The 13808-nt window shown below is 51.2% G+C and overlaps 1 protein-coding gene across 2 annotated transcripts in view; it reads right to left on the bottom strand.

Annotated features, from left to right (window-relative positions):
- MAPKAP1 (MAPK associated protein 1) overlaps positions 1–13808 on the bottom strand; it is a 172963-nt gene that overhangs the window by 77891 nt on the left and 81264 nt on the right. For both annotated transcript variants that reach the window (XM_075579403.1, XM_075579404.1), the window contains exon 6: positions 4322–4498. In XM_075579403.1, the coding sequence (XP_075435518.1) occupies positions 4322–4498 (177 nt within the window). The remainder of the gene's footprint in view (positions 1–4321; positions 4499–13808) is intronic.

The following is a 13808-nucleotide window of genomic DNA, read 5'->3' as shown; positions in this document are numbered from 1 at the left end:
AGCTGTGCGCCGGGACCAAGCTACACCCTAACACCCCCGCACCAACCCTACTGGTACCAGCTGTGCGCCGGGACCAAGCTACACCCTAACACCCCTAACATCCCCGCACCAACCCTACTGGTACCAGCTGTGCGCCGGGACCAAGCTACACCCTAACACCCCTAACATCCCCGCACCAACCCTACTGCTACCAGCTGTGCGCCGGGACCAAGCTACACCCTAACACATAAATACAAAAAAGACACAGCGCACAACGCTCATAGTGCATTAAAGATAATTTTTACATAAACAATGCATAGGTGAGTAATGTGCGTACATCAAATGCAGTAATAACAAGCAGTTTCGGGATATGTTACCCAACGCCTCCGGAGTCCCTGATGAAGAAACTTTGGTTTCGAAACGCGTAGCACACTCTGGACAAGTGCTCTATCCTTCTATTAGCACCCTACTGCGCGAGTTGTTCGAGTTTGAACGGCGCCGAATCCCCGTGGTGACGTCATCAACCAGGAAGTGCTCCACACGGAGGAGAGTGCCAGCGCCCAGCTGATGCCCAGATCCGCTTTGCTGAAGCACTGCAAGGATCAGCAGTTCCCGTTCTACTCGTGCTCGAGGGAGCAAGAACCAGCAGAGGTTGTGCACCTACCCCAATAGGACCCTGCACCAGTGGGACCAGCGTTTCCACCCCTGTGAGGACACCTAATCCGGTCTCCGGAGGCGTTGGGTAACATATCCCGAAACTGCTTTTTATTACTGCATTTGATGTACGCACATTACTCACCTATGCATTGTTTATGTAAAAATTATCTTTAATGCACTATGAGCGTTGTGCGCTGTGTCTTTTTTGTATTTATCTGTTAGCTTTAGGGGGTCCCTGAGCCCCCCCTCCATCGCAGCTGCAGACGCTCCATTTAAGTTAAGTTATTTAAATCACTTTATTGTCACTACCAACCACGTCACGTTTTAGTAGCTGCGCACTTTATTTCTTCTTTATTCACTTACACCCTAACACCCCTAACACCCCCGCACCAATCCTACTGGGACCAGCTGTGCGCCGGGACCAAGCTACACCCTAACACCCCTAACACCCCCGCACCAACCCTACTGCTACCAGCTTTGCGCCGGGACCAAGCTACACCCTAACACCCCTAACATCCCCGCACCAACCCTACTGGGACCAGCTGTGCGCCGGGACCAAGCTACACCCTAACACCCCTAACACCCCCGCACCAACCCTACTGCTACCAGCTGTGCGCCGGGACCAAGCTACACCCTAACACCCCTAACACCCCCGCACCAACCCTACTGGGACCAGCTGTGCGCCGGGACCAAGCTACACCCTAACACCCCTAACACCCCCGCACCAACCCTACTGGTACCAGCTGTGCGCCGGGACCAAGCTACACCCTAACACCCCTAACACCCCCGCACCAACCCTACTGGGACCATCTGTGCGCCGGGACCAAGCTACACCCTAACACCCCTAACACCCCCGCACCAACCCTACTGGGACCATCTGTGCGCCGGGACCAAGCTACACCCTAACACCCCTAACATCCCCGCACCAACCCTACTGGGACCAGCTGTGCGCCGGGACCAAGCTACACCCTAACACCCCTAACATCCCCGCACCAACCCTACTGGTACCAGCTGTGCGCCGGGACCAAGCTACACCCTAACACCCCTAACACCCCCGCACCAACCCTACTGCTACCAGCTGTGCGCCAGGACCAAGCTACACCCTAACACCCCTAACATCCCCGCACCAACCCTACTGGGACCAGCTGTGCTCCGGGACCAAGCTACACCCTAACACCCCTAACATCCCCGCACCAACCCTACTGGGACCAGCTGTGCGCCGGGACCAAGCTACACCCTAACACCCCTAACACCCCCGCACCAACCCTACTGGGACCAGCTGTGCTCCGGGACCAAGCTACACCCTAACACCCCTAACATCCCCGCACCAACCCTACTGGAACCAGCTGTGAGCCGGGACCAAGCTACACCCTAACACCCCTAACACCCCCGCACCAACCCTACTGGGACCAGCTGTGCGCCGGGACCAAGCTACACCCCAACACCCCTAACACCCCCGCACCAACCCTACTGGGACCAGCTGTGCGCCGGGACCAAGCTACACCCTAACACCCCTAACACCCCCGCACCAACCCTACTGGGACCAGCTGTGCGCCGGGACCAAGCTACACCCTAACACCCCCGCACCAACCCTACTGGGACCAGCTGTGCGCCGGGACCAAGCTACACCCTAACACCCCTAACACCCCCGCACCAACCCTACTGCTACCAGCTGTGCGCCGGGACCAAGCTACACCCTAACACCCCTAACATCCCCGCACCAACCCTACTGCTACCAGCTGTGCGCCGGGACCAAGCTACACCCTAACACCCCTAACATCCCCGCACCAACCCTACTGGGACCAGCTGTGCACCGGGACCAAGCTACACCCTAACACATAAATACAAAAAAGACACAGCGCACAACGCTCATAGTGCATTAAAGATAATTTTTACATAAACAATGCATAGGTGAGTAATGTGCGTACATCAAATGCAGTAATAACAAGCAGTTTCGGGATATGTTACCCAACGCCTCCGGATTCCCTGATGAAGAAACTTTGGTTTCGAAACGCGTAGGACACTCTGGACAAGTGCTCTATCCTTCTATTAGCACCCTACTGCGCGAGTTGTTCGAGTTTGAACGGCGCCGAATCCCCGTGGTGACGTCATCAACCAGGAAGTGCTCCACACGGAGGAGAGTGCCAGCGCCCAGCTGATGCCCAGATCCGCTTTGCTGAAGCACTGCAAGGATCAGCAGTTCCCGTTCTACTCGTGCTCGAGGGAGCAAGAACCAGCAGAGGTTGTGCACCTACCCCAATAGGACCCTGCACCAGTGGGACCAGCGTTTCCACCCCTGTGAGGACACCTAATCCGGTCTCCGGAGGCGTTGGGTAACATATCCCGAAACTGTTGTTATTACTGCATTTGATGTACGCACATTACTCACCTATGCATTGTTTATGTAAAAATTATCTTTAATGCACTATGAGCGTTGTGCGCTGTGTCTTTTTTGTATTTATCTGTTAGCTTTAGGGGGTCCCTGAGCCCCCCCTCCATCGCAGCTGCAGACGCTCCATTTAAGTTAAGTTATTTAAATCACTTTATTGTCACTACCAACCACGTCACGTTTTAGTAGCTGCGCACTTTAGTTCTTCTTTTTTCACTTACACCCTAACACCCCTAACATCCCCGCACCAACCCTACTGGGACCAGCTGTGCGCCGGGACCAAGCTACACCCTAACACCCCTAACACCCCCGCACCAACCCTACTGGGACCAGCTGTGCGCCGGGACCAAGCTACACCCTAACACCCCTAACACCCCCGCACCAACCCTACTGGGACCAGCTGTGCGCCAGGACCAAGCTACACCCTAACACCCCTAACACCCCCGCACCAACCCTACTGGTACCAGCTGTGCGCCAGGACCAAGCTACACCCTAACACCCCTAACACCCCCGCACCAACCCTACTGGGACCAGCTGTGCGCCGGGACCAAGCTACACCCTAACACCCCTAACACCCCCGCACCAACCCTACTGCTACCAGCTGTGCGCCGGGACCAAGCTACACCCTAACACCCCTAACATCCCCGCACCAACCCTACTGCTACCAGCTGTGCGCCGGGACCAAACTACACCCTAACACCCCTCAACATCCTCACACCCCGGAAACCTTAATAGGTCCAGCACTGCGGATGGACCATACTCCATCCTGATGTATACTCCGTCCCACAATGAGCAGCCTCTTTACCTTGTGTTTCAACATTGTCCTTATTTCCTGCAGAGTGCAAGCTCCCAGGACCAGGGCTCTCATTCCCTTCTGTATCGGCGTGTGCTTGTCTGTCCTTGTCTGTCCTTCTGTTTATGTAATATACATCTCTCTCTAACCCCATTGTAGGAATATGCAGGCGCTTTACAACTAAACGAAAATAATAACAATAATAATTGCTTTGCAAACAAAGAACAGAGCAGAGAGAGCAGTTTAAGTGGGGCTGTGAGGGCTGACAAACAGTCTGATTACCAAGATAAAGACTGTCAAAAAAAAACCTCCAAAGTTTTTGTTTTCTGGGGAAGCTGAAAATATGATTGCAATTCGTTGCAATTAAACCTATTAAACGTGTCACTGTCAATACTTCCCTTTCACCCCGCCGGGGCGGTCCAACCCTTTAACCCTTTAACCTCTTCCCTGCCCGAGGAGGCCCAAGCGTAGCTCAGCGAACGAGGGGCAAGAGAATGACTTACATTCTTACGAAGAGTGACTGCTTTGCTGCCAGTCCGGGGGACGAATACTTCTCCACCAGGGCCAGGGTGCTGAAGCCAAACTTGTGGATGGGTTCGTTGGAATCCAGGGGCGGGAAATCCGTGTCCACTTCCCCGTCATCCTCAGCGATGTGCAGACAGAACGAATCCACGTTATCACTGCAAGGAAAACACAGCGTTGCAGGACAGCTATTGTACCAGGATGAGAGAAGAGACCTGTGAGGTCTGGGGAGCTCTGTACATGTGAAGAAGAGACCTGTGAGGTTTTGGAAGCTCTGTACATGTGAAGAAGAGACCTGTGAGGTTTTGGAAGCTCTGCACATGTGAAGAAGAGACCTGTGAGGTTTGGAAAGTTCTGTACATGTGAAGAAGAGACATGCGAGTTTTGGAAAGCTCTGTAAATATGAAGAAGAGACCTGTGAGGTTTGGAAAGCTGTGTACATGTGAAGAAGAGACCTGTGAGGTTTGGAAAGCTCTGTACAGGTGAAGAAGAGACATGTGAGGTTTGGAAAGTTCTGTATATGGCTGCAAGTACTCTCATCACTTGATGTTCCTGCCTGGACATCCTTGGGACCTATACTCCCCTCCTTTGGATTCCCGGATGACTGGAACTTACTCTTGTTAGTACTGAGTTAAATCGGCGAATCTGTATACAGGAAGTGAAGTATAATATATGCAGGGTTGTCCCTCTTATCCTATTGGATATTCGCCGCTTAGCAACCCGCCCCTTTCTGTTTATATTTGGGTCTGAGTGGAGGTTCATTTATCCTTTGATAAAGTCAGTCATCTGACGAAACGTGTCAGCAACGCAGCGACACGTCATCATTGTGGGGCAGCTGGTTTGTGACGAACATCTTCCCCTGCTGCACGGAGCTCCAGTGTCGGTTCGGATGAGAACCCACTGGTAGGAAGAACTTGACTACCCAGAACTTCCATACTGATTGTCATCAGAGAAGGAGTGGCTCAGTGAGTAAAGACACTGACTGACACTGAGATTGTTGCAGGGGAGCCTGGTTCAATTCCCAGTGTGGGCTCCTTGTGACCTTGGGCAAGTCATTTTATCTCCCTGTGCCTCAGGCACAAAAAACACAGATTGTAAGCTCTACGGGGCAGGGACCTGTGCCTGCAAAATGTCTCTGTAAAGCGCTGCGTACAATTAGCAGCGCTATACAAGAACATGCTACTATTATTATTATCACCTATCCATGAGATCTGAACTTTTGGACAAACAGCTGACAGCGCTCATCTCATCTTGCTGTGGAGGTTACACCCGGCTGTTCCCGTGGAGGTGATACTTTTCAAATGCCTTTTATTATTTGTTGTTTGTGAGTGAGCTTGTTTCCCTCCTCCATATATATTTTTATTAAATTTTACGCTTTTTACGCAATGGGCTGCGCGCTTTCTGTTTTTGTTTTACACATATATATATATACACATACATATATACATACACACACACGTATTATAGTCGTACTCCACTGATGGTATAATGCCTGGGTGCACAAATTGCAAAAAAATAGCATAGAAGAAGAATAGCAGCACTCCAGGTCTTGTGAAAAAATAGCAACGGTTGAATGCACAGGTCATATATATTGTACACATACATACAAAAGTTTGTGGCCCCCAATGATAATCACGGAAAGACCATCATTTATCCACGATAACCATCTTCAATGAAAACCAGTCTTTTCTCAAAAATCCAATAGGGTTTATATTAACCAATTCCATGACTTTTAAAACAAAATGATGTATGAATTAGACAAACAATGAGTAATTAAGAGTCAGGGTATGTGCAAAAGTAAGTGAAACCCTGGTTTTATCAGCTAAATTAAAGGGGATAATTAAAATCAGGTGTATAAATAATTAGGTAGGTATTCAGGGGTGAGTTTGGGAGGCCCCACCCTATATAAAGATCAGAAACTTTGTGAGTTTGGTCTTCACCATACAGGTGTGTGGAAACTCGTCATGCCACGATCAAAAGAAATCTCTGAGGTCCTCAGAAAAGCAGTTATTGATGCGCATCAGTCTGGAAAGGGTTACAAAACCATTTCTAAGGATTTGGGGCTCTACCCAATCCACTGTCCGTCAGTCTACAAATGGAGAAAGTTCAAGGCCACAGTCACTCTACCCAGGAGCGATCGTCCTACAGTACCTAAATCTCTCCAAGAACAAACCGGCAAATCATCCAGGAAGTCACAGAGAACCCCAGAGTTACACCCAAGGATCTGCAGGCCACTGTCGCCTTGGCTAATGTGAGTGTTCACCACTCAGCTATCAGGAAAAGACTGAACAAGAACGGTGTTCATGGAAGGATTGCCAGGAGGAAACCACTCCTCTCTAAAAAGAACATTGCTTCCCATCTGAAGTCCGTCAAATAGCACATAGATCATCCACAAGACTTCTGGAACAATGTTCTCTGGACAGACGAGTCAAAGGTAGAACTTTTTGGCCTCAATGAGAAACGTTATGTTTGCAAAAACACTGCATTGCAAAGAAGGACCTCATCCCAACCGTCACGCATGGTGGTGGGAGTGTGATGGTTTGGGGCCGCTTTGCTGCCTCAGAACCCGGACAGCTTGCCATCAGTGACACCACCATGAATTCTGCATTGTATCAGAAGATTCTAGAGGAGGATATCAGGCCACCATCTGTGAGCGGAAGCAAAAGTGGGTCATGCAGCAAGACAGTGACCCTAATCATACAAGCAGATCTATAAAGAATGGCTGCAGAAGAAGAAATTCTGCGTTTTAGAATGGCATCATCGCTCTCAAAGACACCACCAGTCTAAATTCTTTCAAAACTAAATCTGTCTCACATTTTAATGTGGGCTGTAACTGTTACATACACCTAAAAGATAAAATATGTTCAACTGTTCATGCAATCTCTTTATACACAACTAGCTGAGAGACCCGGCGTTGCCCGGGATGTAAATGCGTAATAGGTAGTAAAAAACTTGAAAACAAGAGGTAACCCTCAATGTATTACTTCCGGGTAACACATTTTTATAAATAAATACAAGTCCAGACCTAAACCCCATCGCAATATTCTGGCAGGACCATTCCTTGTCCATACAAGGAAGCCCTCAAATGTCACTGAGCTGAAGCAGTTCTGTAAGGAGGAAAGGGCCAAAATTCCTTAAACCCGATGTGAGAGACTGACCGGCAGGCACAGGAAACCCGCAGTTGAAGTCATTGCTGCTCAAGGGGGCGCCACCAGGTACTGAATCTGAAGGGTCACATGCTTTCCCACACACGGATATTGAATGTTTTATCATTTGTGGATAAATAAATGTTGCAAATGTATGATGTTTTAGTGTCACTTGTTTGATCAGGTTATCTCTATCTATTATTAGGACTTAGATTAAGATGTACAGGCATACCCCGCATTAACGTACGCAATGGGACCGGAGCATGTATGTAAAGCGAAAATGTACTTAAAGTGAAGCACTACCTTTTCCCCACTTATCGATGCATGTACTGTACTGCAATCGTCATATACGTGCATAACTGATGTAAATAACGCATGTGTAACAGGCTCTATAGTCTCCCCGCTTGCGCACAGCTTCGGTACAGGGTATTGCTGTTCAGGACGTGCTGACAGGCGCATGCGTGAGCTGGCATTTGCCTATTGAGCGATGTGTACTTACTCGCGAGTGTACTTAAAGTGAGTGTCCTTAAAGCGGGGTATGCCTGTAATAACATTTTAGGTTTGAAATATGTGAAAACTTTTTCTCGCCACTGTATAATTGTAGTTGAAATCCCAGAAAAACCTTTACAATATAAACATTGTAGTTGAAAAAAAGAGAAGGCATCACTAACAATTAACAGGATAAGAAAATATGAGATGAGACAAAAAGAAATGAAGCAATCCCAAGGCACAAGAGTAAGAATTGTGCGCGCAGAGCGGCGCGAGACGATCCGCAAACGTACAATTGAAGAGAATGTAACCGTGATGTGGGGAGGAAGAATAGTGACGATAACAAAAGGTTAAAGAAGACGAAGCAGCGACTTGTGATTGGGAAGAAGTATATCACTGCACTCACACAAGGCGACGGATCAACAATAAAAGGCCGTGCACTTATCAGGAGGGGACTTCTACATGAAATTGTACGGGAACACAGAGCGTAATCCCGCAGAGGACAAGCGAGAAGAAACCACCAATGATTGTACCATGCGTCCTTCCAGAAGAAGTGGCAAAATCATTAACATCCACAAAGAATGGGAAGGCTCCCGGGGAGAAGGAAGTACACCTGAAATCTTAAAAGAAGCTGGGGAAGAAGTAGAGAAAACCCTTGCAGAACTCTTTACATGCGGCTAGAAGAACAGGAAAACCCCAGAACAATGGAGTAATACCGTAGTTATCCTCATCTACAGGACAGGAGACAAAGACCTCAAGAACTACAGACCAATCAGTCTACTTCCAAGCACTGACAAGATTTTTATGAAGATTCTCACTAATCGGCTACAACAAACCCAGGACTTTGCCCGGCATAGAGAACAAGCGGGATTTCCCGGTGTATACAACACAATGGACCACATCCTAGTCGTACAAGAAGTGATTTCCCAAAGTAATGAATATGATCTACCACTCAAATTAGGATTCGTAGATAACGAATAAGCACCTACACCTCAGCAGGTTCTAAGTGTATTAAGAAGACAAAATGTTAAAGAAGCGTATACTGATATTATAAGGAACATTTATGAGCATGCCACACCAACCATTAGTTTACATGAACATACAAGCAAGGTACGGATAAGTAAGGGAGTGCGGCAGAGAGACACCGTGTCACCAGGATCAGCACGGGAGAGCGGCAGGGAGGCACTGTCATCAGGATCAGCAACGGAGTGCGGCAGGGAGACACTGTCACCAGGATCAGTAAGGGAGTGTGGCAGGGAGGCACTGTGTCACCAGGATCAGTAAGGGAGCGCGGCAGGGAGACACCGTTTCACCAGGATCAGTAAGGGAGTGCGGCAGGGAGACACCGTGTCACCAGGATCAGCAAGTGAGTGCGGCAGGGAGGCACCGTGTCACCAGGATCAGCAAGGGAGTGCGGCAGGGAGACACCGTGTCACCAGGATCAGTAAGGGAGTGCAGCAGGGAGGCACCGTGTCATCAGGATCAGCAAGGGAGTGCGGCAGGGAGGCACCGTGTCATCAGGATCAGCACGGGAGAGAGCGGCAGGGAGACACCATCAAAATGTCAGTGAAATCATAACACGGGAGAAGAAATTAAAATGGCGGCGGGCCGGACAGATCGCAGGAAGAAATGACTATTGTTGGACAAAGATGGAACCCAACTGGATTCCGAGAGAGATCAAAAGACGAGACTCCGCCCCAAAGTAAGATGGGAGGATGCGATGAGACAATGTGCGGGAGCAACGTGGAGAAGAGAGGCTGTAACCGCAGTACCTGGGAGATCATTACAGAGGCTTCATCCAGCAGTGGGGAGACACGGGCTGGGGATATATATATATATACACATACATACATTACAGAGGCTTCCTCCAGCAGTGGGGAGGCACGGGCTGGGGATATATATATATATACACATACATACATGACAGAGGCTTCCTCCAGCAGTGGGGAGGCACGGGCTGGGGATATATATATATATATACACATACATACATTACAGAGGCTTCCTCCAGCAGTGGGGAGACACGGGCTGGAGGTGATGATACATACAGTATAATTGTAGGTGTATAAGGGGTTGAGGCTGGCATTGAACCCAACACCTTCACCACTACTGTTATACAAATGGTGCGAGAATCCTTAAACGTGACACAGTTACACTGTATATAGTGACCATCTGTAACTTGCACATATATTGCTGAGGTCAGAGCTGCCACTAAGTCACGCACTAATATCGCCGCAATGCCACGCAGGATCCTACGGCAGGAAAACGGTTACGGCAGCACCCGTCAAAAAAATCCCGAGCTACAAAGTGCCGACATCTCCAGCCACAAGTGGCTATAAAGGCGCCACGAGAGCTCTCCGTGTCTGACAATGGGACATGATCATAATGTGGATAACATCGGCTGTACTGCAGAGACACGGCTATAACTCAGCTCTCCGGCGTGTCGGGGGACGCATCTGCCACTAAACATTCAATAGAAATACTTCATCCAAATAAAAAGGAGAGCGGTTCAAAAGGTTTCATTAAAATGATGTATGCTGCGAGCTGCTTCTCCATCATACAGCTGCAGGAACAGTGTGTCTAATCCTCTCGCAGAGGATATCAGCCGCGCGGAAACAGCGCTCACACAGAGCGGACACAGCGCTCATACACTGCGGACACAGCGCTCAAACACTGCGGACACAGCGCTGACACAGAGAGGATACAGCGCTGACACAGCGCTCATACACTGCGGACACAGCGCTCACACAGAGCGGACACAGCGCTCATACACTGCGGACACAGCGCTCAAACACTGCGGACACAGCGCTGACACAGAGAGGATACAGCGCTGACACAGCGCTCATACACTGCGGACACAGCGCTCATACACTGCGGACACAGCGCTCATACACTGCGAACACAGCGCTCATACACTGCGGACACAGCGCTCATACACTGCGGACACAGCGCTCATACACTGCGGACACAGCGCTGACACAGAGAGGATACAGCGCTGACACAGCGCTCATACACTGCGGACACAGCGCTCATACACTGCGGACACAGCGCTCATACACTGCGGACACAGCGCTCATACACTGCGGACACAGCGCTCATACACTGCGGACACAGCGCTCATACACTGCGGACACAGCGCTGACACAGAGAGGACAAAACACCCACACGGCGCGGACAGGGCACCCACACGGCGCGGACAGAGCACCCAAACCGCACGGACAGAGCACCCACACGGCACGGACAGAGCACCCACACGGCACGGACAGAGCACCCACACGGCGCGGACAGAGCACCCACACGGCGCGGACAGAGCACCCACACGGCGCGGACAAAACACCCACACGGCGCGGACAGAGCACCCACACGGAGCGGACAAAACACCCACACGGCGCGGACAGAGCACCCACACGGCACGGACAGAGCACCCACACGGCGCGGACAGAGCACCCACACGGTGCGGACAGGGCACCCACACGGCACGGACAGGGCACTAACACGGCGCGGACAGGGCACCCACACGGCGCGGACAGAGCACCCACACGGCGCGGACAGAGCACCCACACGGCGCGGACAGGGCACCCACACGGCGCGGACAGGGCACCCACACGGCACGAACAGGGCACCCACACGGTGCGGACAGAGCACCCACACGGTGCGGACAGGGCACCCACACGGTGCGGACAGGGCACCCACACGGCGCGGACAGGGCACCCACACGGCACGAACAGGGCACCCACACGGTGCGGACAGGGCACCCACACGGCGCGGACAGGGCACTAACACGGCGCGGACAGGGCACCCACACGGCGCGGACAGGGCACCCACACGGCGCGGACAGGGCACCCACACGGCGCGGACAGAGCACCCACACGGCGCGGACAGAGCACCCACACGGCGCGGACAGAGCACCCACACGGCGCGGACAGAGCACCCACACGGCGCGGACAGAGCACCCACACGGCACGGACAGGGCACCCACATGGCGCGGACAGAGCACCCACACGGCGCGGACAGGGCACCCACACGGCGCGGACAGAGCACCCACACGGCGCGGACAGGGCACCCACACGGCGCGGACAGAGCACCCACACGGCGCGGACAGGGCACCCACACGGCACGGACAGGGCACCCACATGGCGCGGACAGAGCACCCACACGGCAGCGGACAGGGCACCCACACAGCGCGGACAGGGCACCCACACGGCGCGGACAGAGCACCCACACGGCGCGGACAGAGCACCCAAACGGCGCGGACAGGGCACCCACACGGCGCGGACAGGGCGTGTGGAAAGCCACGGGAACTAGGAACCAGTGCTGGAATACAACGCATTTTAGGTGCAATCCCTCGTAGCCGGCAAAACACAAGGTTTTAAAATGAATGAAATAAAATGAAATGAATTTAAAAAAATGATAATCTAATTGGCTTCCTTAACTCGATATAACCATGCTAAAAGTAAATATTCTTTGGTGTCTCTGGAAAATCATTTGGGGCCTCTTGTGTTTGTCAATTAAGTTTTTGCTTTAACCTTTTCCCACCCTGTCCCTATCAGAGACGGCAAAGATAAGGGAAGGGGCAGAGGGGGCTTTGTCTGTGCAAACTCTAGTTGAACACACAGCGACAGCAGACACAAGGGAACAGCCGGAGGAGATCACACCCCTCCCTAGTCACAGCGCCCCGTGTGTATAAAAGAACTTCAGCATTATTTACGAAAAATGTACAAATGTCACATTTGGGTAAAAAGACATCAAAAACTCAGATGTGGCTCCTTAACCCTGTCACTGCCATTAGTACACTTTGCCCCTAGGAGGGACTGACCCCTTAACCATGTCACTGCCATTAGTACACTTTGCCCTAGGAGGGACTGACCCCTTAACCATGTCACTGCCATTAGTACACTTTGCCCCTAGGAGGGACTGACCCCTTAACCACGTCACTGCCATTAGTACACTTTGCCCCTAGGAGGGACTGACCCCTTAACCATGTCACTGCCATTAGTACACTTTGCTCCTAGGAGTGACTGACCCCTTAACCATGTCACTGCCATTAGTACTCTTTGCTCCTAGGAGGGACTGACCCCTTAACCATGTCACTGCCAGTAGTACACTTTGCCCCTAGGAGGGACTGACCCCATAACCCTGTCACTGCCAGTAGTACTCTTTGCCCCTAGGAGGGACTGACCCCTTAACCACGTCACTGCCATTAGTACTCTTTGCTCCTAGGAGGGACTGACCCCTTAACCATGTCACTGCCATTAGTACACTTTGCCCCTAGGAGGGACTGACCCCTTAACCCTGTCACTGCCATTAGTACACTTTGCCCCTAGGAGGGACTGATCCCTTAACCCTGTCACTGCCATTAGTACACTTTGCCCCTGGGACGGACAGATCCCTTAACCCTGTCACTGCCATTAGTACACTTTGCCCCTGGGAGGGACAGATCCCTTAACCCTGTCACTGCCATTAGTACACTTTGCCCCTAGGAGAGACTGACCCTTTAACCCTTGCACTGCCAGAAAGTCCAGCTTCACTAAGAAATCACACCTTAAAAAAAACGCTTCAGGATTTCCTGAAACCAGACACAGGGCCACTGCTTCCTTCCCTTTGCATTTGACTGTTTGAAAGCTTCAAATAAAACCTTTACAAAAAACAAACAAACAAACATGAAATCTGGCCACACTCACTGGTTATAACAGGGGAACTCACTGGTTATAACAGGGGAGCTCACTGGTTATAACAGGGGAACTCACTGGTTATAACAGGGGAACTCACTGGTTATAACAGGGGAACTCACTGGTTGTAACAGGGGAACTCACTGGTTATAACAGGGGAACTC

This window comes from Ascaphus truei, chromosome 21 (genome assembly GCF_040206685.1).
Source record: "Ascaphus truei isolate aAscTru1 chromosome 21, aAscTru1.hap1, whole genome shotgun sequence".
NCBI classification, from domain to species: Eukaryota; Metazoa; Chordata; class Amphibia; order Anura; family Ascaphidae; genus Ascaphus; species Ascaphus truei.
The sequence above is the reverse complement of the archived record's forward strand: the minus strand, read 5'-3'. Positions and strand labels throughout refer to the sequence as shown.